We start from the raw sequence: 26162 nt of genomic DNA, 5'->3' as shown, positions 1-26162 counted from the left end.
CGGAATGTTCTGTCTGAGAGTGAGACAGATTCACACAGCGAGTGGTTAGGATCCGGAATGTTCTGTCTGAGAGTGAGACAGATTCACACAGCGAGTGGTTAGGATCCAGAATGTTCTGTCTGAAAGTGAGACAGATTCACACAGCGAGTGGTTAGGATCCGGAATGTTCTGTCTGAGAGTGAGAGATTCCCACAGCGAGTGGTTAGGATCCGGAATGTTCTGTCTGAGAGTGAGAGATTCACACAGCGAGTGGTTAGGATCCGGAATGTTCTGTCTGAGAGAGAGACAGATTCACACAGCGAGTGGTTAGGATCCGGAATGTTCTGTCTGAGAGTGAGAGAGAGAGATTCACACAGCGAGTGGTTAAGATCCGGAATGTTCTGTCTGAGAGTGAGACAGTTTCACACAGTGCTGAATCTGCACGTTCTCCCCGTGTGTGCGTGGGTTTCCTCCGGGTGCTCCGGTTTCCTCCCACAGTCCAAAGATGTTTAAAATGGAGGTGAGGAAGAATTTCTTGTCTCAGAGGGGAGTGAATCTGTGGAATTCTTTACCGCAGACAGCTGTAGAGGCTGGGTTGTTAAGTATGTTCAAGGCAGAGATAGATTTTTAATTAGTGAAGGAATTGAGTGTTATGTGGATTATGGTGGGAAACGTGGGGGTTATATCAGATACTTAAAAAAAATTCAATTAAGGGGCAATTTAGCGTGGCCAATCCACAATCTACCCTACACATCTTTGTGTTGTGGGGGTGAAATCCATACAGACATGGGGAGAATGTGCAAACTCCACACGGACAGTGACCCAGGGCCGGGATTCGAACCCGAGTCCTCCACGTCGCAGTCCCAGTGCTAACCACTGCGCCACCGTGCTGCCCTCACATCAAGAACAAAGAACAAAGAAATGTACAGCACAGGAACAGGCCCTCCACGCCCGTGCCGACCATGCTGCCCGACTAAACTACAATCTTCTACACTTCCTGGGTCCGTAACCCTCTATTCCCATCCTATTCATGTATTTGTCAAGATGCCCCTTAAATGTCACTATCGTCCCTGCTTCCACCACCTCCTCCGGTAGCGAGTTCCAGGCACCCACTACCCTCTGTGTAAAAAACTTGCCTCGTACATCTACTCTAAACCTTGCCCCTCTCACCTTAAACCTGTGCCCCCTAGTAATTGACCCCTCTACCATGGGGAAAAGCCTCTGACTATCCACTCGGTCTATGCCCCTCATAATTTTGTAGACCTCTATCAGGTCGCCCCTCAACCTCTGTCGTTCCAGTGAGAACAAACCGAGTTTATTCAACCGCTCCTCATAGCTTATGCCCTCCACACCAGGCAACATTCTGATAAATCGCTTCTGCACCCTCTCTAAAGCCTCCACATCCTTCTGGTAATGTGGCGACCAGAATTGAACACTATACTCCAAGTGTGGCCTAACTAAGGTTCTATACAGCTGCAACATGACTTGCCAATTCTTATACTCAATGCCCCGGCCAATGAAGGGCAGCATGCCGTATACCTTCTTGACTACCTTCTCCACCTGTGTTGCCCCTTTCAGTGACCTTTGGACCTGTACACCTAGATCTCTTTGACTTTCAATACTCTTGAGGGTTCTACCATTCACTGTATATTCCCTACCGGCATTGGACCTTCCAAAATGCATTGCCTCACATTTGTCCGGATTAAACTCCATCTGCCATCTCTCCGCCCAAGTCTCCAAACAATCTAAATCCTGCTGTATCCTCCGACAGTCCTCATCGCTATCCGCAATTCCACCAACCTTTGTGTCGTCTGCAAACTTACTAATCAGACCAGTTACATTTTCCTCCAAATCGTTTATATATACTACAAAGAGCAAAGGTCCCAGCACCGATCCCTGTGGAACACCACTGGTCACAGCCCTCCAATTAGAAAAGCAAATCCCATACTTGTGACGCTTCGAAGGGGGGAAGCAATCGGCGGAAAGGCTGCCGAAGGAGGCCACTTGGCCCCTCGTTACTGTGCCGGCCCCCACCCCCAAGCAGCGTCCCACTTGGGCTACTTCCCATGGCGGGATTTTTTTAAAAAAAGGAGCCAGGAGCCAACTTGATTGCACTATTGCAAAAGGTGCTTTGCAATCCCACCCTGCCCTCCCACCCCCACTGCAGCCAGCCCCCCGGCAGCCCACCCCCAGCAGCAATGCACCAAATGCAATCTCAGCCACTCAGTCCCAAAGTAGGTCAACCGCCTGCTGAGGCTGCACGTGTCCTGCCGCCTGACGTCGGCACGGCCCGCCTCCTGACGCGTCACCGCTCCCGCCCCTTCCACGCGCATGCGCATCGCCGGCGGCCGGTGACGTTATGCTAATGAGACGTTATATAACCGCCGCCACTTACCGGGATGACGGCGGCCGGGGGGGCGGGGTCGTTTCCAAAAACAATAAACAAATAAAACTCGGGACCCGAAGGGGATTCAAACCCACCGGCTAAAATAAAACAACAAAATAAAACAACCCTGTCCACCCCGCCCCCTGTCTCTGGACCAATCGGAGCCCGCGCTACTGCATAGATTATGGTAATTACCTTGGAATAATTATGTTAATATATCCGGATGGGCCAACCGGGCGCTGCATGCTGATTGAGTTGCTGAATATGCAATGAGGCGGGTGGCGGACGCTGCCTGAGGTGAAATCCCGCCCGGTTCCCGCGCCGCCCACCCGGCCCGGTCCCCGCGCCGCCCACCCGGCCCGGTCCGCGCCGCACCCTCAGCGGGGTCGCTGACCGCCACTTTTTCTATTCTTCATCCAAAAGGCAGATGCACCGGAAGCGGCCGCTGGGCGCCGAGCGGGAGGCCGGGGCTCTGCCCCCCGCCACCTTCCCGAGGGTCCTGAAGAATCTGATCGACAACCCGCCGCAGAAGCTGCTGGAGACACGGCAGAGGCAGGGTGAGGCTCAATACCCCCCCCCCCCCCCCAACACCCACCCCCCTATCCCAACTACCCCCCCCCTAGCCCAGCTCAACCCCCCCCCCCAACTACCCCACCCCCAACTACCCCACCCTAGCCCAGCCCCCACCCCCCCAACACCCCACCCCCCTAACCCCCTTCCACCCCCCCTAACCCAACACCCCCTAACACAACCCCCACCCCCCCCCCCCCCAAGCCACCACCCCTAATCCCCACCCCAAACCCCCACCACCCTCACCCACTCCAACACCCCCCCACCCCCAACCCCACCCCTCTAACCTAACCCCCACCCCTCCAACACCCCCCCACCCCCCTAACCTAACCCCCACCCCTCCAACACACTCCCACCCCCCCCAACCCCCACCCCACCCCCCCCAACCCCCACCCCACCCCCCCCAACCCCCACCCCCCCAACCCCTACCCCACCCCCCCCAACCCCCACACCTCCCCCCCAACCCCCACACCTCCCCCAACCCCCACACCTCCCCCCCCAACCCCCACACCTCCCCCCCAAACCCCCACACCTCACCCCCACACCTCCCCCCAACCCCCCCGACCCAACACCCTCCCCCCGGGTGTGCTAGTGCATGAGTAGCAAAAAGTTGGTTTACAGGTGCAACAGGTGATTAGGAAGGCAAATGGAGTTTTGTCCTTCATTGCTGGAGGGATGGAGTTTAAGACTAGGGAGGTTCTGCTGCAATTGTATAAGGTGTTAGTGAGGTCACACCTGGAGTATTGTGTTCAAGTTTGGTCTCCTTACCTGAGAAAGGACATACTGGCACTGGAGGGTGTGCAGAGGAGATTCACTAGGTTAATCCCAGAGCTGAAGGGGTTGGATTACGAGGAGAGGTTGAGTAGACTGGGACTGTACTTGGAATTTAGAAGGATGCGGGGGGGGATCTTATAGAAATGTATAAAATTACGCAGGGAATAGATAGGATAGATGCGGGCAGGTTGTTTCCACTGGCGGGTGAAAGCAGAACTAGGGGGCATAGCCTCAAAATAAGGGGAAATGGATTTTGGACTGAGTTTAGGAGGAACTTCTTCACCCAAAGGGTTGTGAATCTGTGGAATTCCTTGCCCAGTGAAGCAGTAGAGGCTCCTTCATTAAATGTTTTTAAGATAAAGATTGATAGTTTTTTGAAGAATAAAGGGATTAAGGGTTTTGGTGTTCGGGCTGGAAAGTGGAGCTGAGTCCACAAAAGATCAGCCATGATCTCATTGAATGGCGGAGCAGGCTCGAGGGGCCAGATGGCCGACTCCTGCTCCTAGTTCTTATATTCACTCATCTCCATCCTCGTCCGCCTTCCCCATTCTCCCCCTCATTTCTCGCTGTTCCCCTCTGCTCCTTATATCTGTCTCCCTCCTGTTTTCTTTTAGCTCAGTGATTCCCACGTCCCTAAATGTTGGACCCATATGCTGCACTAGGCCTTGACACCCTATGTGCAACTCTCATAGAGAAGCGTAGTTGATAGAACCAAGGTCATTCTATAAGTAGAAAAAAATTGGATGGAGCTACATGTGAAACAGTAGGGGGGAGAGGGAATAGGGTTCCTGTTGCATTGGCCGATGGGGAACTGGAAACGGAAAAGGTGGTCGGGGCGGGGGTCCCCCGTCTGGGGGACTGGAGAGTGCGGGAGGTGCGGGCACGGGACTGGCCTAGAAAAGGAGATGGCTAGTCGGCGGGGGGGGCGTGGGGGGCGGGGCCGCGGCGGGTGGGGGTGGGGGTGGGGGGGAGCCCCCCAATCCGGCTGATAACTTGGAATGTGAGGGGCCTGAATGGGCCGGTTAAGAGGGCCCGAGTGTTCGCGCACTTAAAGGGACTGAAGGCAGACGTGGTCATGCTTCAGGATACACATTTGAAGGTGGCAGACCAGGTCAGGTTAAGAAAGGGATGGGTAGGACAGGTATTCCATTCGGGGCTGGATGCAAAGAACAGAGGGGTGGCAATACTGTTGGGGAAGCGGGTGTCGTTTGAGGCCAAGAATATTGTAGTGGACAATGGAGGTCGATATGTGATGGTGAGCGGTAGTTGCAGGGGGCGTGGGTGGTATTGGAAAATGTATACGCCCAGAACTGGGATGGTGCTGGATTTATGAAGCGCATGTTAGGGTGGATTCCGGATCTGGAGGCAAGAAGCTTGATAATGGGGGGGGATTACAACACGGTGTTGGACCCAGCATTAGATCGCTCCAGATCCAAGACTGGGAAGAGGCCGGCTGTGGCCAAGGTGCTTAGGGGGTTTATGGACCAGATGGGGGGAGTAGATCCGTGGAGATTTGCTAGGCCCCTGGCCAGGGAATTTTTTTTTTTTCTCACGTACACAGAGCCCACTCCCGGATATATATTTTTTTGTTTTGAGTAGGACGCTGACCCCGAAAGTGGAGGGAACGGAGTACTCGGCCATAGCCATCTCAGACCACGCCCTGCACTCGGTGGAGCTGGAGTTAGGAGAGGAGAGGGACCAACGCCTGCTGTGGCGTCTGGATGTGGGATTACTGGCGGATGAGGAAGTGTGCGGGAGGGTGTGGGGGTGCATTGAAAGGTATTTGGAGGTCAACGACAATGGGGAGGTGCAGGTGGGGGTAGCCTGGGAGGCGCTGAAGGCGGTGGTCAGGGGAGAGTTAATCTCCATCAGGGCTCACAGGGAAAAGAGCGAGGGCAGGGAAAGGGAGAGGTTAGTGGGGGAGATCCTAAGGGTGGACAGGAGATATGCAGAGGCCCCCGAGGAGGGACTACTTGGGGAGCGGTGAAGTCTCCAGACGGAATTCGACCTGTTGACCACAGGGAAGGCAGAGGCACAGTGGAGGAAAGCCCAGGGGGCGACGTACGAGTATGGGGAGAAGGCGAGCTGGATGCTGGCACATCAGCTCCGTAAGAGGATGGCAGAGAGGGAGATGGGTGGAGTCAAGGATAGCAGGGGAAACTACGGTGCGGAGTGCGGTGAAAGTAAATGAGGCATTTAAGGGCTTTTATGAGGAGCTGTACAGATCTCAGCCCCCAGCGGGGGAAGAGGGGATGCGACGATTTCTAGATCAACTGAGGTTCCTGAGGGTGGAGGAGCAGGAGGTGGCTGGTTTGGGGGTGGCAATTGGGTTGGAGGAGCTGGTTAAAGGACTGGGGAGCATGCAGGCGGGGAAGGCCCTGGGGCCAGATGAGTTCCCGGTTGAGTTTTATAGGAAGTATGCGGACCTGTTAGCCCCGTTGCTAGCGAGGACTTTCAATGAGGCGAGGGAGGGGGGAACCCTGTCCCCGACAATGTCAGGGGCGCTGATTTTTCTGATCCTGAAGCGGGACAAGGACCCACTGCAGTGTGGGTCGTATAGGCTGATTTCGCTCCTCAATGTGGATGCTAAGTTGCTGGCAAAAGTGCTGGCTACGAGAATTGAGGACTGTGTCCCGGGGGTGATTCATGAGGACCAGACGGGATTTGTAAAGGGCAGGCAGCTAAACACCAATGTGCGGAGGCTCCTAAACGTGATTATGATGCCATCGGTGGAGGGAGAGGCGGAGATAGTGGCAGCTATAGACGCGGAGAAGGCCTTTGACCGGGTGGAGTGGGAGTATCTCTGGGAAGTGTTGCGGAGGTTTGGGTTTGGGGGGGGGTTTATCAGTTGGGTTAAGCTCCTTTATAGAGCCCCAGTGGCGAGTGTGGCTACGAATCGGCGGAGGTTGGAGTATTTTCGGCAGTATCGAGGGACGCGGCAGGGCTGCCCCCGTCCCCCCTGTTTGCATTAGCACTTGAGCCTTTGGCCATGGCATTAAGGGAGTCCAGGAAATGGAAGGGGGTGGTTCGAGGGGGAGAGGAACATCGGGTGTCGCTGTATGTGGACGACCTGTTGCTGAATGTGGTGGATCCAGTGGAGGGGACGATGGAGGTCATGCAGATCCTAAGGGAGTTTGGGGATTTCTCGGGCTATAAGCTCAATGTAGGGAAAAGTGAGCGCTTTGTGGTGCATCCAGGGGACCAGAGAAGAGGGATAGACGACCTACCGTTGAGGAGGGCGGAAAGGAGCTTTCGGTACTTGGGGATCCAGGTAGCTAGGAGCTGGGGGGCCCTGCACAAACTTAATTTGACGTGGCTGGTGGAGCAGATGGAGGAGGACGTCAAAAGATGGGATGGTGTTGCCACTCTCGCTAGCGGGCAGGGTACAGTCGATTAAAATGATGGTCCTCCCGAGGTTTCTTTTTGTGTTCCAGTCCCTTCCTATTATGATTACCAAGGCCTTTTTTAAGCGGGTAGGTAGGAACATCATGGGTTTTGTATGGGCAAACAAGACCCCGAGGGTAAAGAGGGGGTTTCTGGAGTGTAGTAGGGACAGGGGAGGGCTGGCATTGCTGAATCTGGGTGGCTATTATTGGGCAGTCAACATGGCGATGATCCGTAAATGGGTAATGGAGAGAGAGGGGGTGGCATGGACGAGGCTGGAGATGGCGTCCTGCAAAGGAACGAGCCTGAGGGCGCTGGTGACGGCACCGCTGCTGCTCTCGCCGACAAGGTACACCACAAGGTACACTAAAGATCTGGGGGCAGTGGAGACGACATAGGGGTGAGATGGGATCCTCGGTGTGGTCCCCGATCCGGGAGAATCATCGGTTCGTCCCAGGAAGGATGGACGGGGGGTTTCGGAGCTGGCATCGGGCAGGGATCAGAAGGATGGGGGACCTGTTTATAGACTGTACGTTTGCGAGCCTAGGGGCGCTGGAGGAGAAGTTTGGGTTGCTCCTGGGAAATGCGTTCAGGTATATGCAAGTGAGGGCGTTTGTGAGGCGGCAGGTGAGGGGATTCCCGTTGCTCCCGGCACAGGGGATTCAGGACAGGGTGATTTCGGGTGTATGGGTCGGAGAAGGCAAGGTTTTGGCGATATATCAGGAGATGAAAGAAGAGGAGGAGGCTTCGGTAGAGGAGCTGAAGGGCAAGTTGGGGGAGGAGATTGAAGACGCTCTGTGGGCTGATGCCCTGAGTAGGGTTAATTCCTCTTCCTCATGTGCCAGGCTCAGCCTGATACAGTTTAAGGTTATTCACAGAGCGCATATGACAGGGGCGAGGCTGAGTAGGTTCTTTGGGGTGGAGGACAGATGCGGGAGGTGCTCGGGAAGCCCGGCGAATCACGTCCACATGTTCTGGTTGTGCCCGGCACTGGATGGGTTCTGGAGGGGTTTCGCGAGGACTATGTCTAAGGTGGTGATAGTCCAGGTCAAGGCAAGCTGGGGGCTGGCACTATTTGGGGTGGCGGACGAGCCGGGAGTGCAGGAGGCGAAAGAGGCCGGTATTCTGGCCTTTGCGTCTCTGGTAGCCCGGCGGAGGATCTTGCTCATGTGGAAGGACGTGAAGCCCCCCAGTGTGGAAGCCTGGATAAACGACATGGCAGGGTTCATTAAGCTGGAGCGGATAAAGTTTGCCTTGAGAGGGTCTGCGCAGGGGTTCTTCAGACGGTGGCAATCGTTCCTAGACTACCTCGTGGAGCGTTAGAAGGAGGTCGGTCAGCAGGAGCAGCAACCCCGGGGGGCGGGGGGCGGGGGGTGGGGTGTATATGGGAGGGTGGGGAAGAGGGTTTTCCTAGGGGCACATAAACATATGGGAGAGTCCATATGTGCGGGAGGAACCCATTGTACAAGTTCTGTATTATGTTGGACTGATGTGTTTATATTTTGTTCTGTTCCTTCTCTTTTTCTTTTCTGTTACGGGGGGGGGGGGGTTTAATTGGTTGAAAATTTGTGTTGGAAAAACTTTGAATAAACATTTAAAAAAATAAATTTAAAAAAAGTTTGCAGATGACACCAACATTGGTGGCATAATGTTGCTAACTTTCCGGTTGGTTCAATTGCTTTGTTTTATTACCTTTGCTCTCGAGTCGCCAGGTATCTTTATGATACTGCCATGAGGTTCAAGTCCAAGTAATGGTCAATAACTCAATACACCGATTAGTAAGATTCAAATCAAAGCACATTTATTATACACAGTAATCGCTACTCATGCACAAATTCTACGTCTAAGCTACTTCTACAACTAACAGGCCTATACTTAACTTCGGACTGGCCCACCAGGTATGGGGAACAAATGGCCTTTCGTTCGGTTTGTGAGTCTGCGGGATTCGAAGTTGGTACGGATTGGTAGCTAGGAGTGCCTATCTCGTAGCGAGCGTTGAATTAAGACTTGCTTCATTCGGTGGTCACTGCATCGGTCACGGTCAATGTTGGTTCGTGTTGCTGGGTGACCCGGGCAGGACGAAGAGAGAGAGATTTGAACTTGGGGCTTAACTCTTATAGTCCCCAGGGGCTTCCCGCCTTTCGGGGCGGACCCTGTACCTGGGCCCAAGTGATTGGACTTTGTCCCAATTTCTTGGTTCAATTTCTCCAATACTGGAGCGGTTCCCTGATCGATGGGCGGTCTTGAGGTGTTCGTTCACCTCCTATGTGTTGGCTCCTGCTGGCGCCGGGGCGTCTGGCTTTGCTTTGTGTGTCCCAAATGTCACTTATTGTTCTCTGGGATTGCTCATCAGTATGCAGATGGCTGCTACATTGTTGTGCTGATGGTCGCTGGTATCGATGTTGTCTGGCCTTTTGCAGAGTTAAATACACAGCAAACCTGCACCTGCTGGTTTCTGCCTGTGTTGGCTGACTTTCCCACCAGCCTTTGCCGTTCGCCATTTTAAATCGGGAGTTGGCCAATTTAGGTGGCTACAATAGTGGACAGTGAAGAAGGTTATACAAGATTGCAACAGGGTCTTGACCAATTGGGCCAGTGGGTCAATGAATGGCAGATGGAGTTTAATTTGGATAAATGTGAGGTGATGCAATTTGGTAGATCAAATCTGGGCAGGACCTACTCAGTTAATGGTAGGGAGTTGGAGAGTTACAGCACAAAGAGATCTAGGGGTACAGGTTCTTAACTCTGACGGTGGAGACCCAGGTGGTGAAAAAGGCATTCAGCATGCTTGCTTTTATTGTCAGAGTATTGAGTTGGAACATCTTTTTGAAGTTGTACAAGACATTGGTAAGACCACACATTGGAATACTGTGTTCAGTTCTGGCCACCCTATTATAGGAAGGATCTTGTTAAAGTAGAAAAAATGCAGAAGATATTTCAGAGGGTGCTCCCACGATTTATTGGTCTGGGTTATAGGGAGAGGGTGGATATGTTGGGACTTTTTTCTCTGGAGCGTAGGAGGCTTAGGGGTGATCTTTTCAAGGTCTACAAAATAATGAGGGGCATAGATAAGGTAGATAGTCCACATCTTTTCCCAAAGGTAGAGGAGTCTAGAACTAGAGGGCATCGGTTTAAGGTGCAAGGATTGAGATACAAAAGAGACCAGAGGGGAAATTTCTTCACACGGAGGGTGGTGAGCATCTGGAACGAGCTGCCAGAGGCAGTGGTAGAGGCGAGTATGATTTTGTCTTTTAAAAAGCAGTTAGACAGTTACATGGGCAGGGTGGGTATAGAGAGAAAATGGCCAAATGCGGGCAAGTGGGACTAGCTTAGTGATAGAAACTGGGCGGCATGGACAAGCTGTAAACATCTATGACTCTAAAAATAGATCTCAAGTGTGATGCCTGGATTTTCTAGCAATTCAGCCCAAGCATCGAATTTTTAGAAAGGACTTTTCTCCTCCAATTAGAGGATTTCATTTTCACTTGGCACGTTGTCAGGTGCTGGGGATGGTGATGAGAGCTGATTCCATAAATAATTTAAAAAGGGAAATGCCCAGGTACTTGAGAATGAGGAACTTGCGGGATTACATCAAACATAGAACATTACAGCGCAGTACAGGCCCTTCGGCCCTCGATGTTGCGCCGACCTGTGAAACCACTCTAAAGCCCATCTACACTATTCCCTTATCATCCATATGTCTATCCAATGACCATTTGAATGCCCTTGGTGTTGGCGAGTCCACTACTGTTGCAGGCAGGGCATTCCACGCCCTTACTACTCTCTGAGTAAAGAACCTACCTCTGACATCTGTCTTATATCTATCTCCCCTCAATTTAAAGCTATGTCCCCTCGTGCTAGACATCACCATCCGAGGAAAAAGGCTCTCACTGTCCACCCTATCCAATCCTCTGATCATCTTGTATGCCTCAATTAAGTCTCCTCTTAACCTTCTTCTCTCTAACGAAAACAGCCTCAAGTCCCTCAGCCTTCCCTCATAAGATCTTCCCTCCATGCCAGGCAACATTCTGGTAAATCTCCTCTGCACCCTTTCCAATGCTTCCACATCCTTCCTATAATGCGGCGACCAGAATTGCACGCAATACTCCAAATGCAGCCGCACCAGAGTTTTGTGCAGCTGCAACATGACCTCATGGCTCCGAAACTCAATCCCTCTACCAATAAAAGCTAACACACCGTACGCCTTCTTAACAACCCTCTCAACCTGGGTGGCAACTTTCAGGGATCTATGTACAGGGAGGCGCGGAATGAGCATGTGTGGGGATAAGAGCTGGCCCAGCACAACGGGCAGAATGGTCTCCTGCGCTCATCTTGCTAGGATATGGATTTCTGGACACCAGTACCCTGGACAGACAGACCGCAGCGGGACGGCAGAGCAGGTTCAACAGGCCACATGGCCTAATCCTCTTGTATTCTTGTGAAACTTGGGTATCCCATTTCCGACAATCGTGACCAGACTCCAAAATAAATCATTGACTGGGAAGGGCATTGAGACGTGAAAGGCACTTGAGTCTTTCTTCATACAGCTTGGCATTAAATTCTATGTCCCCCAAAGTGACGTGGTGCATTTTCCTACATTAACGGTGCTATTTAAATGCAAGTTATTAATATCCTGCAAACGGCTGCATCTACATGCTTGCACATTCACACTGATTGACCACTTAGGCAAGTGAAGGTGACTGTATAATCCTTTTCCCCTACTGATGAGGGGGGAGGAAGCTTGCTCTTCCCATTCTGTTTTCCCCTCCCCCAGTACATCTTCGAGTGTTAGCTGTGGTGGCATGCAATATTAGGGCGGCACGGTGGTTAGCACTGCTGCCTCACAGCTCCAGGATCACGGGTTCAATTCCGGCCTTGGGTGACTGTGGAGTTTGCACTTTCTCCATGCGTCCGTGTAGGTTTTCTCCGGGGGCTCCGGCTTCCTCCCACTGTCCAAAGAAGTGTAGGTTAGGTGGATTAGCCATGATAAATTGCCCCTTAGTGACCCAAAGGCTAGGTGGTGTTACGGGGATAGGGTGGAGGCATGGCCTTGTGCTCTTTCCAAGGGCCGGTACAGACTCGATGGGCCAAATAGCCTCCTTCTGCACTCTATGATTCTAATATTTAAGGCGGGTTTATGACATTGGTTCTGTGGTTGTTGATGAGAATGGAACGTTGATGCAGTATTGTGAAAGCTGTGGTGGCAGGCACACACCTAGTTTACTCTGCACCCTGGAGTTGAACCCAGGGTGGGCTGAGTGTGTTGTAGGTAAGCTCCTCATTCCCTTTGGTCAGGCCCTCCTCCTGAAATACCAGACGCAGCATGGTGGTTCGAGGGAACATACTGCCCAGTCTGACACTGACCAGGAATGCTCCAGCTTTCATCTTCAGCTGATTTCAACTGGAGAGGCTGTCAAGCTGCTAATTCTCAACGCAGTATATCCCATTTTTGCAGTGATGGGCTTTTAGCTTAGTGCCTCGTTCGAGCAAAGCAATGTACTCGCTTCAGCGACTATTACTCTTTAAACTAACCAACACATCAAGGGAGCAGAACAGACAGCATTTCACCCATTGGATGAGAGTTGGTCCTGTTTCTGGCTGGGTGGAAATTACCTCTGGGTGGGGGGGGGGGAAATGGAATAGTGGACTCCTGGAATAGATTTGGCTGCCATTCTGGGATAGGCGGTGAGAGAATTTCCCGGATTTTTTTTTTTCCACCTTCCCAAATTGCCGGAGGTTTTTAATCTGTTTTGTTTGCTGCTCGTGTTGGGCCAGGCTATTCTCCGTTAAGTTACACGGAGATTCTGGTTTTGATCTCTGAACGCAGTGTGAAAGCCAGTGCGACAGTTACTTATCTACAGCCAATATATTCTATGACTTTAAAATGGGCTCTGAATTGCGTATACCAAGGTCAAATCTTGCCCAATGCAAAGTGCTGCTTTAACTACAGGATTCCATGTACTGACGAGCAGCGATAGACAGGAAGCTGTCCTCCAGGCCCTCCAGCCCGTCCCACACAATGGCGTTACATTGTCCATCCTCCCCACCTAAAACACTGTGGGAGAGGCAAGAAACGCAATTTTATTTTATTGTTTTCAAAAAGACCAATTTCCCGGCGCCGAGATCCCAGGTTCAATCCCGGCTCTGGGTCACTGTCCGTGTGGAGTTTGCACATTCTCCCCGTGTTTGCGTGGATTTCGCCCCCACAATCCAAAGATGTGCAGGAGAGGTGGATTGGCCACGCCAAATTGCCCCTTAATTGGAAAAAATGAATTGGGTACTCGACCAATTTGGGGCAAAAGAATTCCTTTCTAATCTCTATTATAATAATAATCTTTATTAGTGTTACAAGTAGGCTTATATTAACACTGCAATGAAGTTACTGTGAAAATCCCCGAGTCGCTACATTCCGGCGCCTGTTCGGATACACGGAGAATTCAGAATGTCCAATTCACCTAACAGCACGTCTTTCGGGACTTGTTGGAGGAAACCGGAGCACCCGGAGGAAACCCACGCAGACACGGGGAGAACGTGCAGACTCCACACAGACCGTGACCCAGCGGGGAATCGAACCTGGGACCATGGAGCTGTGAAGCAACAGTGCTAACCACTGTGCTGCCATGCCGCCCACAGAGCCACTCTTAGCAATTGAAGCTAGCTTTCCAACATTCAGCTGTTGTTGGCCCCTGTACTGTTTTTCACCCTTTGGGGGAATAGTGGGGGAAGGAATTCCAAACTGATTACCTGTTGAACCGCGTTGAAATGTGGCCGACTAGTCCTGGCTTTGGACTCCAGCCCAGAGCTTCTGGTCCAGCGGTAGTGGAACTACCCTGCACCACAAGGCCTCCTCACAACATTCCGTGACAAAGTAAAGCATTCACTGATTCAGGAAAAAGAAATCCTAATGCACTCTAACTCTCCATTATAGCATTTACTAACTGATGAGGCTAAAGTTCATGTGCCTGTGCTGTGAGAAAATTGAGACTCTACATTCGTGCATGGGTCATTTTTTTCTTTCGAAGGGCGTGGGCATCACTGGCTCGGCCAACGTTTATTGCCCTTGAGAAGATGGTGGTGAGCCGCCGCCTTGAACCGCTGCAGTCCATGCGGTGTAGGTACACCCACAGTGCTGTTGGGGAGGGTATTCCAGAATTTTGCCCCAGTGACTGAAGAAACGGTGATATATTTCCAAGTCAGGGTGATGTGTAGCTTGGAAGGGAACTTGCAGGTGGCAGTGTGGCCATATGTCTGCTCTCTTTGTCCTTCGAGGTGGTAGAGGTCACAGGTATGGAAAGTACTGTCGTGAAGCCTTGGTGAGTTGCTGCAATGCATCTTGTAGGCGGAACACACAGCTACCGCTGTGTGTCGTGGGTGGAGGGGGTGAATGTTTATGGATGGGGTGCCAATCAAGTGGGGGCAGCTTTGTCCTGGATGGTGTTGAGCTTCTTGAGTGTTGGAGCTCCACTCACCCAGGCAAGTCCTCCTGTCTTTGAGTCTTGTAGATGGTGGACAGGCTTTGGGGATGAGGGGAGTTGCTCTCCACTCTTAACGAATTAGAACATTTCAATTAGCCACATCTCGACTGCCAATTTTCTCTGCGGTTAACGTGTAGAATCATAGCATGAACAAGGCAGAGGAGGAGGTCATTTGGGCCATTGTGTCTATGCTGACCCTCTGCAGGAGCAGCTCACTTAGTGCCAGTCCCCAGTTCTTCCCGGTAGCCCTGAGCGTTTGACATGACAATCCAATTCTTTTGTGAATGCCTCCATTGAATCTGTCTTTAGTGTGTTCCAGACCCTAACCACTCACTGTGTAAAAAGGTTCCTCCTCATGTTGCCATTGTTTCTTTTCCCAATTACCTTAAATCTGTGACTCTTGTTCGTGCACCACGGGAGCTCAGTGGTTAGCACTGTTGCTTCACAGCTCCAGGATCCCAGGTTCGAGTCATGGCTTGGGTCACCGGCTACGGAGTCTGAACGTTCTCCCCGTGTCTGCGTGGGTTTCCTCCGGTTTCCTCCCACAGTCCAAAGATGTGCAGGTTAGGTGGATTGGCTACGCTAAATTGCCCTTTAATGTCCAAAAAGGTTAGGTGGGGTTCCTGGATTACGGGGATAGGGTGGAGGTGTGGGCTTGGATAGGGTGCTCTATCCAAGGGCCAGTGCAGACTCGATGGCCTCCTTCTGCACTGTAACTTCTATGATTCCACCAATGGGAACAGTCCCTATCTCTGTACTGACCCTTCATACTTTTGAATACCTCTATCAACTCTCTTCTCAATCTTCATTTCAAGGCAAACCACCCCAGCTCCTCCTTTCTATGTAACTGCACTCCTCATCAGACAGAACCAGATCTCAGTCACGTAGTCCACTTGCTCACCTGGAGATTATCATTAGACTTTGTCACAGTGCACAATGTCACTATGTGCAACTGCACAGGCATTAAACCGGCTGAGTGAGTCTGCACAATCCTAATTTGGGTGTCACTATCCGGAGTGTCCGGCATGACAGAGGGGGTCCACTCTCAATGATGCTGAAAATGTAACACTTGTTCAACAATGATTTCCAGTTTCACAAAGCATTTGGCAAAGGCACCATTTGTTGTGTAGCTTTGAAAGCCATGCCGTCTAACACGTTCCCAGCTCCTGCTTTCAGCTACCGCGAGGTTGTCCATTCCTGCTATTGGGTCTGTGGCAGTGTGGAAAATCAGGCCAACCCTCTTGCTGTCCAGTGATCCTCGAAGCCTGCTGACCACGAGGGTGGGATAGTTGAGGCAGATCAGCAGCCGCGGAGCTGGTCACTGCCTTCAGCATAGGGGAAGGAGGTGCATCTGTTGTGGCATTCTGCCTCTGAATAAGAGGATCAGCCATTTAACTGGGGTGAAAATGTCTTCACTTTGAACCTTTTGGAAACTGCACCCTGACGGTCTGTGATTGCTCAGTCATTGAGTACTTTCAAGATCGGGATCAGTGAATGGAGTATAGGATACTGAGCGAATCGAGGGATTTGGGAATGGTGTGGGAAGATTAATTTGAGCTAGACGGTCAACACTGACCCTATTGAGTCATGGAGCAGGTTACAAATGGCCAACTCCTGCCTCTAACTCTTGAATGTTCTTGTGTTGTGATCTGCTGGCAGTTGCTATGAAGACCACGAGGAACAGAAACCGCAGTCAGTGGTTTGATTGGTGTTCAAGATGACTGATTTGGGTTTGGGGTTTCAGCGTTTGTGCACAGACATTGCAGTTCAGCTTCTTTTCCTTTGGCTGCTGGTTGCTGTTGGATCAATTTACCCCAGGCCTTTCAAGACCGACAAAGAACTAGCAGCAAGTGTTTTCTTCAGTACTACCACCTTTTTGCCAAGCGGGAGACTGATCAGGGTAGGGTGGCATTGTGGCTCGAGTCCCATTTGACGAAAGTTCACGGCGAGGTGATGGAGCGGGAGGAGACTCGGACTAAATTACCAAAGTAGAGGGAAATAAGTTGACTATTCGTAAGGATCTCGGGTTTATATTTCAGAATTCTGATAACCCGCGACAGGATTGTCTGGAAGTCTGCTCTCCGCCCACTGGTTCATGGCCTCGTGCACAGGGAGGGGAAATGCAAAGCCCGAGACATGAGGAGGGGCGTTTTCACACAGCGAGTGGTTTAAGGTTTGGAATGTGTTGCCCGAGTGTGTGGGCGGCAGATTCAATCAAGCATTGAAGAGGGAAGTGGATTTAAAAAGAAAAAAATTTAGTGTACCCAATTACTTTTTTCCAATTAAGGGACAATTTAGCGTGGCCAATCCACCTAACCTGCACATCTTTGGGTTGTGGGGGTGAAACCCACGCAGACACGGGGAGAATGTGCAAACTCCACACGGACAGTGACCCAGAGCCGGGATCGAACCTGGGACCTCGGCGCCGTGAGGCTGCAGTGCTGACCCACTGCACCACCGTGCTGCCCATCGGGAGGTGGGGGTGGGGGGAGAATGGCATGAGGTACATGTTTGGAGGGCTGGTGAACACACTGGGCCGAAAGGCCACCTGTGCTGTAACAATTCTGGGAAGTGCTACATTACTGATTGGGGAAGGGAGAGGCAATAGCTCCTTGCACGACCGTACAGAATTGGCGCCGAGGGAAGTAGCAGCTGGTCTTATCAAACCTGCCGCACCCCTCATGGCGACTGGAGCATCGTCACTGAAGGTTTCCCTGGGAGAGGCAAAACCAAGAGCAAGCAGGGAAAAGAAACATGTGGATAATTCCCCTCTTCCTCCTCGGGTGATGAAACCAGTCACTGACCACATGGGCCAAATGTTGTCTCCGGGGAGGTGATGGTGTCGTGGTATTATCACATGGACAAGCAGAGGCCCAGGGTAATGTTCTGGGGCCCCAGGTTCAAATCCCACCAGGACAGATGGTGAAATTTTAATTCAATAAAAGATGAGTGATAACCAAGGAACCATTGATCTGCTTCACTAATCTCCTTTAGGGAAGGAAATCTGCCATTCTTACCTCGTCTGGCCGACATGTGACTCCAGACCAACAGCAACTTCAAAATGCCCTCAGTTCAAGGGTAATTAGGGATAGGCCATAAATGCGGGCACAGCCAGCGACACCTACATCTTATGGATAGCTGCCCCAATTAGGAATCCGTCCAACTCCCTCTCGAAGACAGAACCAGAACCTGTCACACCTTCCAGAGCCTCCCAACCCTTTAGAAATAGAAGAACTACCCCAACCTCTGGTGATGGGGAGGTCCACATGAACTAATCTTCCTCCGAGTAGGGCCATGCTCCACTCATTATAAACACCTAAATCAACATTTTCAAACATGCGCTTGTGAGCTAATATTGTTCTGTCCTGTCCCTGCTCTGGGAATGTTCCTGGATTATTTGTCTGTCCCTATGCGGACAAAGGTGTCGGTGTGGAATCCACCAGGATTCATGCTCCTGATCGCTTATTCAGTGACTTTTGCTGTTTTGTTGATGACCTCCATTGACCAATAGCTTGCTAACTCTCACTGTCTAGCCCTACATGTGCAGAATGACCAGTCAGAGGCAGTACTGGGCAGCACGGTGGCACAGTGGTTAGCACTGCTGCCCCACCGCCAGGGACCCGCGTTCGATTCTGCCCTTGGGTGACTGTGCGGAGTCTGCGCGTTCTCCCCGTGTCTGCGTGGGTTTCCTCAGGGTGTTCCTGTTTCCTCCCAAGGTCGAAAGATGTGCAGGTTAGGTGGATTGGCCATGCTCAATGCGTGGGAGTGGGGAGTTAGGGTTGGGGAGTGGGCCTAGGTAGGATGCTCTTCCGGTGGATCGATACAGACTTGATGGGCCAAATGGCCTCCTTCTCCACTGTAGGGCTTCTATGGTGTCATGTGAGAATACCTTTAAAAAATGGGGGGTTATCAAATAGCTGTAGTGGATGTACCTTTAAGAAATGGGTACTTATCAGTGATGTAGAGTGTGGGTGGAGCTGGACTGTGCTTTTATTTTCGCTTTGGTCTGTCTGCTACAGGGTGTGTTTAGTTTTGTTTTAGATTTGGAGAAGCTGCAGCCACAGCCAGATGTGTAGGAATCTCTGCAGCTTATGAATGTTCATTTGGTGATTTCAAAGTCGTAACTGTTCTCAGTAGTGAAGTTAAACCTGATGTCTTTCTGTAAAAAGGGTTATTTTTGTCTTATGGATGTTGCAAGGAAAGATTGAGTTACTTGGAGAGTACTGTGTTCTTTGGGGGATTTATTGGTGTTGATAGTTGTTCAGATGTTTCCTGTGGGTTTTTAAAGTGTTAACTGGTTTCATAAATAAACAGTGTTTTAATTAAAAGTACTGTAGATTTCTGGTGCATCACACCTGTAGAGTGGGCCGTGTGCTCCCCATACCACAATCTATTAAAAGTTGTGGGTCAGGTGAACTCCATGATACACTTTGGGGTTCTCTAAACCCTGGCCCATAACAATGGATACTGTAGGAAAACAATGCTGTAAGACCAGTTTCCTCCCTCTCGGGGCTAGCGATTGAATCTTGATGAGCAAGGGAACGTTAAACTGCTGTGTACTTTGAGAAATTAGGATCTTCTAATCACTCTATATCTGGTTGTACGAGGTATTTGGCTAAATCGAAAGGGATTGCTGCAGAGGGGAAAACATCACTGAGGCAGGCACTTTGTTTTCAATTTGGATTATATTTCCTCCTTGCCAGCAGAACTTTTTTCTCCCATTTGTCCTGTCCTTTTATTAAAAGTAACAGTGCCAGCCTTTGTTGCAATGCGTCTTCACCACAAAACTCTCGTACTCCAAATCGCAGCCTCTACCATTCCCACAGAGCTATTCAGCACTGACCTATTTTTGCGTCTTTATTTAGTCCATTAGCACATAAGAGATGGGAGCAGATTGTTCAGCATTTCGAGACTGCTCTGCCATTCCATAAGATGGTGGCTGATTGTCTACCTGAGGCACACTCACTTTCCCATCCTATCCTCATGTCCCTTTCATTCCCTTGGTATCCAAACATCTGCCAGCCTCTGACTTGGATGTACACACATCCAAAGACCCGGCATCGCACAGAGTTTTTAGCCGGTGCAGCATCTGGGGCAATGTACAGCGGTTGCTGTTAAAGAATGGGATCAGTTAATCAGGATCTCTGCTGGCTTGGGAAAGCATCAGAATTGGGTGCTTGCGTCTCGGACAACGCCAGGGGGCATAGATTTACGGTAAGGGGCAGGAGGTTTAGAGGGGGTGTGAGGAAACCCTTTTTCACCCAGAGGGTGGTGGGAGTCTTGAACTCTCTGCCTGAAAGGGCGGTGGAGGCAGAAACCCTCCTAATACCTGCGTGCTTAGGAAGCCGAGGCAGGCAAGGCTATGGGCCAAGTGCTGGAAAAATGGGATTCGAATGGTTAGGTGGTGGTGCTGACGCGATGGGCCGAAGGGCCTTTCTGTACTGTAACACATGATTGGATGTGAAGGTGATGCTTCATGTGGACGAATAGCCTCCAGAAACTGCCAAGACAAGGTGCTAAAGGGCACTTGGTGTTTCTCAGCGATAGAGACCAAATGGAGGTTCTTTCCCCATCCCAGATCACTGTCCGTGCGGAGTTTGCACGATTTCCCCGTGTCTGCGTGGGTCTCACCCCCACAACCCAAAGATGTGCAGGGTATGTGGATTGGCCACACTAAATTGCCCCTTAATTGTGGGGGGGGGGGGGGGGGGGGAAGAGAATTGGGTACTCTAAATGTAAAAGAAAAGAGACCACAATGGACACATGCTGACAGAAGAAAACCTGTTTTTAATTTTATTCTTCAGGAAAGGACGAGGACAAGGAGAAGAATGTGGATGAAGCAGCCAGCAGCAACACAGCAGCATCGGCCTCCCTCATGCCAACCATCTGGGATAAGACTATTCCCTATGACGGCGAGACCTTTCACCTCGAGTACATGGATCTAGATGAATTCCTGTTGGAAAATGGCATTCCAGATGGCTCGAGCCAGTTCGCACTGCAGGATAGCCTCTTGCCAGTGGTGGAGCTGGAAGAGAAGGCCTTGTCTCCTACCCTGTCCTCTCTTTCCAGAAGTATGACGTATTCGGAAGTGGACAGCGATGGTGGGTTCTGAATGATGGGAGTTGAGAGGATTTAATATCAGGAGAGGTTGAGTAGACTGGGACTGTACTCATTGGAATTTAGAAGAATGAGGGGAGGGATCTTATAGAAACATATAAAATTATGAAGGGAATAGATAGGATAGAAACAGGGAAGTTGTTTCCACTGGTGGGTGAAACTAGAACTAGGGGGCATAGCCTCAAAATAAGGGGGAGCAGATTTAGGACTGGGTTGAGGAGGAACTTCTTCACCCAAAGGGTTGTGAATCTGGAATTCCCTGCCCAGTGAAGCAGTTGAGTTTACCTCGTTGAATGTTTTTCAGGCAAAGGTAGATAGATTGTTGAACAGTAAAGGAATTAAGGGTTATGGTGAGTGGGCGGGTAAGTGTCCACAAAAAGATCAACCATGATCTCATTGAATGGCGGAGCAGGCTCGAGGGTCCAGACTCCTGCTCCTAGTTCTTATGTTCTTATGATATAATCTTCCTTTTTCGTAGCTTGATCTCGGTGATATAACTCCAAGCTTTGTTTTGGATTAAAACCGTCCAATCGGAAGAAAGTCTCTACAGGATGTGCTGATTGGGGGTGGCACGTTGGTGCAGTGGTTTGCACTGCTGCCTACGGCGCCGAGGACCCGGGTTCGATCCCGGGTCACAGCCCATGTGGACGTTGCACATTCTCCCCATGTCTGCGTGGGTCTCACCCCCACAACATAAAAGATGCGCAGGGTAGGTGGATTGGCCACGCTAAATTGCCCATTATTTGGAAAAAAAGAATTGGGTATTCTTTTAAAAAAAAAAAAATGTTTTTTTAAACACTGACTGAGGAATGAATTGTTTCTTTCAGCCAGGTCTTGTGTTGTGCCTGAGCAGTCATGGGTCTTGTTGAAATAAGTCGCTTTTAGTTACCTAAAATGTTTAGGTTACTCCAGCATAAAACGAGAGAGGACAAAATAATTTGTCATCTTCTCCCCGTGCTTTGTTTCACAACTTAAAGGGTGCTTTATTTTTATATAACAGATCTGTTCCTGTGCTCTCTCACATTCTAGAAGGAGATGAGAGGAAGCCTGTACGGACCACTCCAAACTCTGACCTGGATGTGATTGATGTTCTGGTGAACTTTGATCCAGACCCCACAGACCTGGCGCTGTCCAGCGTTCCGGGGGTGAGCTCTTCAATCCTCGGAAGCACAAGTTCAGCGACGAAGAGCTCAAACCACAGCCCATGATTAAGAAAGCGAGAAAGATCTACGTTCCGACTGAGCAAAAGGTACCTGTCCACCACCCTCTCTGCTGCCCGCTGCGGTTAAAATGAAACTCTGCAGGAGGCAGCTCTTGCTCCATCACTTTGTCTTTCACGAGTCGATTCCTGGAAGCTAGAGGCTTTTGAGTCTGTTGCTGAGCGGAACACACTGCTCTGCAACAACTTTTGTTCCGTTGGCTGACGAGGCGACCAGGCTTGATCACCGCTTCTGTGTCACGTTATTTGATCTTAGTTGGGAATAAGGTTTGGATGCTATTATTGACGTCGGTGCATCCGCACCAAGGAGGGGGAAAACCGCATCAGGCCTGGTGTACATTCGATACCGATTTTAATAACCTGCCTATACTAAATGTCTAAAGGGTGGTTAGTGCTGCTGCCTCACAGCGCCAAGGACCCAGCTTCGATTCCGGCTTTGGGTGACTGTGTGGAATTTGCAAGTCTGGCGGGTGGCGCAGTGGTTAGCACTGCTGCCTCATGGCACAGAGGACCCGGGTTCGATCTTGGCCCCGGATGATTGTCCGTGTGGAGTTTGCACATTCTTCACTTTCAAAGAACATTACAGCATAAAAACAGGCCATTCAGCCCTCTAAGCCTGCGCCGATCATGTGTCCTATCTAGACCAACCAACCACCTGTATCCTTCTATACACCATCTGTTCATATGTCTATCCAGATAAGTCTTAAAGCTCGCTAATGTATCTGCCTCGACCACCTTACTTGGCAGTGCATTCCAGGACCCCCCCCCCCCCAACCACCTCACCTTCAACTTGTGCCCCTTGTAATTGTCATTTCCGCCCTGGGAAAAAGCCTCCAACGGTTCACCCCACCTATACTCATAATTTTATAAACATATCAGATCGCCCCTCAGCCTCCATCTCTCTAGGGAGAACAATCCCAGTTTATTCAATCTCTCCTCGTAGCTAATACCCTCCATACCAGGCAATATGCCAAATGTCTCACCCCCACAACCCAAAGATGTGCAGGGTAGGTGGATTGGCCACACTAAATTGTGCAGCACGGTAGCACAGTGGTTAGCACAGTTGCTTCACAGCTCCAGGGTCCCAGGTTCTGTTCCCGGCTTGAGTCACTGTCTGTGCGGAGTCTGCACGTTCTCCCCGTGTGTGCGTGGGTTTCCTCCGGGTGCTCCGGTTTCCTCCCACAGTCCAAATATGTGCAGGTTAGGTGGATTGGACTTGGTAAATTACCCTTGGTCCAAAAAGGTTGGGTGGGGTATTGGGTTATGGGGATAGGGTGGATGAGTGGGCCTGGGTAGGGTGCCCTTTCCAAGGACCGGTGCAGACTCGAAGGGCCTCCTTCTGCTCTGTAAATTCTATGGAGATCTCTCTGGATTGGGGAGGGTGGGAGAGCTGGACATCTTCGAGCATCCCTCACCCGAAAACAATCGTGAACATTTACCCTAGTCTCCGTCCAGGGCTGCGACGTTGGGGATGAGCTGCAATGAAAAGCTCTAAACCGCCCTGGAACTGCTTCTGGGATCTTGTTGCCTGTCGCTCCCTCCGAGGGTAGATGGCTGTGTCTGTCCACCGAGCCACAATAACCTATGGTGCTATATAAATGCAAATTTTTTTTCTTCTCAGCAGTTGAGAAGCTACCCATTCTCCTCGTGCCCAAAAAGAAAAGCCTGGAAAATTTCAGCAGGTCTGGCAGCACCTGTAGGGAGAGAAAAGAGCGAACGTTTCGAGTCCAGATGACCCTTTGTCAAAGCTAAAGACAGAGAAAGTGGGAAATATTTATACTGTGGAGTGAGAATGAAAGATGAGTCATAGCCACAGAAACCCAGGAAACTGGGTGCTAATGTCCACAGAAATCAAGGGAACAGAGTGCTAGGGGCAGTCCCCAGAGAGAACAAAAGATGGGAAAGGCAAACTGCAGAGAAACTAACATCAGAGGGTAAACTGTAGATGTGGATGTGGGGGAAGGGAGAGCAAAGGGGAGAAAGGGTAAGGAAAGGTGGATAAGATTTCCCCCCCCCCCCCCCCCCATATTATCCATAAATAAAGAAAGACAAGAGCGAAATAAATGGTTAAAAAAAAGTTTAAATGAAAATGGGATGAAAACAAAGGAGTCGAGGTGCGGTAGAGCTAATCATCTGACGTTGTTGAATTTGATGTTCAGGCTGGAAGGCTGTAGCATGCCTAACTGGAAGATGAGATGTTGTTCCTCCCAGTTTGCGTTGAGCTTCACTGGAACATTGCAGCACGCCAAGGACAGACATGTGGGCATGGGAGCAGGGTCTTGTGTTAAAATGGCAAGCAACGGGAAGGTCAGGGTCCTGAATGCGCACAGACCGAAGATGCTCAGCAAAGCCATCACCCAGTCTGCGTTTGGTATCTCTGATATAGATAAGACACATTGGGAGCAGCGAATGCAGTAGACCAAATTGGAAGAGGTGCAAGTGAAACGCTGCTTAACCTGGAATGCGTGTTTCTCCTTGTGCCTTGGGCTTGCTAAAGGAAGAAGATCATAGAACCCCTACAGTGCAGAAGGTGGCTATTCGGCCCACGAGTCTGCACCAATCCTTCAAATGAGCACTCTATCCTTGCCCACTCCCCCGATCCCTGTAACCCCAGAACCTAACCGGCACATCCCAAGGTTGCAATTTAGCATAGCCAATCCACCTAACCTGCACATCTTTGGACAGTGGGAGGGAACCGGAGCACCCGGAGGAAACCCACGTAGACACGGGGAGAACGTGCAGACTCCGCACAGCCAGTGACCCAAGGCCGGAATTGAACCCGGGTCCCTGGTGCTACAAGGCATCAGTGTGCCACCGTTGGGTTAGGAGGGATTATTGAGTTACGGGGATAGGGTAGAAGTGAGGGATTAAGTGGATCGGTGCAGACTCGATGGGCCGAATGGCCTCCTTCTGCACTCTGTTCTATGCCACCCCAAATATTAGCTAAAGTTCTTGTTCCCGGTTTGTTATCCAGTGATCACCACTCTGCTGTCCCCACTAGAAATTATGCAGTATGTGCTGAGAGGCGCCCTTTTGCGTTTTGTTTTTTTTGCCCACACTTAATATTTATTTGCGGCGTTACACATTAAAAGCATTTGCCTCCTAACTGAGCAACCACAGGTATTCCATCAGCGTCTTTTTATGCCCCTTTTGACCCAGCGGAAAGAGGAACTAAGTGTCCTTTCTGAAAGAAACACAACTGATATACTGTAAATGCTGGCACAGTCTTGTGGATTTAGCACAAGAGCGGACAAGCGGGTGAAATGCAGGCTGGTAACCAGACGGAGTCGGCACTTTTTTCTTAAGGGAGGGAGAATGTTTTTTTAAAATTTACAATAACGGCCTTGGTGTGACGTCGCCTGTAACATTAATGTATGTGCCTTTTCCCTCGAGGACGATCGATACTGGGCAAGGCGTAAGAAGAACAACGTAGCAGCGAAGCGGTCTCGAGATGCCCGCAGGCTGAAGGAGAATCAGATCACGGTGCGAGCAGCCTTCCTGGAGAAGGAAAAACTCTGCCCTGAGGCTGGAGGTGCTGGAGCTGCGAAAGGAGGTGGCGCGGTACAAGACCATCATTTCCAAGTACCGAGCCCTGTAAGAGATCGTCCGCTCCGGGCAGTCTGAGGGTGGGGGGGGAAGTGAACTGTTTAAAAAAAATATATATATATATATTATCCCTAAAGGGACTGTTACTTTCAAAAGAGCACAGCTAACTCTTCGTAGCCACCTGCCTCCTCGCCCCAAAAGACAATTTTAACGGCTTTTAAATTGAACAGTCAGGAATATTTATCCTCATTCTGCCATCTTTATATTAGTATGAATAAATTGCAATAAATCTTCCTACTTATTTGGATGAATATCAGGGTCCGGTTGTTCAACTCGGCAGTGGAGCACTTAACGGGGAGTTTTACGGTCTGGGGTTTTGGAGGAATAAGGGTACATTGACCTGGAGCTCCTGTTATTGAAACCAATCCTTTGCTGTGCTCAGCGCGCGCGCTCTCACTTTTTCTCTCTCTCTCCCTGTTTTTCTCTCTCTTTCTCTCCTCTTTCTTTCTCACTTTCTCTCTCTCTCTCTCTCTCTCTCTCTCTCATCTCTCTCTCTCTCTCTCTCTCTCTCTTTCTCTCTCCCCTTCTTTCTCTCTCCCCTTTCTCTCTTTCTCTCTCTCTTTCTTTCTCTCTCTTTCTTTCTTTCTCTCTCTTTCTTTCTTTCTCTCTCTCTTTCTCTCTTCTTTCTCTCTCTCTTTCTCTCTCTCTTTCT

General features: G+C 50.5%; 1 protein-coding gene across 1 annotated transcript; it reads left to right on the top strand.

Annotated features, from left to right (window-relative positions):
* The first annotated feature begins 2624 nt into the window (after positions 1–2624).
* On the top strand, positions 2625–25757 carry LOC140403826 (thyrotroph embryonic factor-like). The gene is given in 6 exon segments (XM_072491999.1): positions 2625–2922; positions 20373–20669; positions 21715–21825; positions 21828–21934; positions 25298–25414; positions 25416–25757. Coding segments are annotated over 6 exon segments (849 nt in total). The 5' UTR covers positions 2625–2792; the 3' UTR covers positions 25503–25757.
* The last annotated feature ends 405 nt before the right edge of the window (positions 25758–26162 follow it).

Source organism: Scyliorhinus torazame, chromosome 29, assembly GCF_047496885.1.
Source record: "Scyliorhinus torazame isolate Kashiwa2021f chromosome 29, sScyTor2.1, whole genome shotgun sequence".
Classification (NCBI taxonomy): Eukaryota; Metazoa; Chordata; class Chondrichthyes; order Carcharhiniformes; family Scyliorhinidae; genus Scyliorhinus; species Scyliorhinus torazame.
This window is presented reverse-complemented; position numbering and strand designations above follow the sequence as displayed.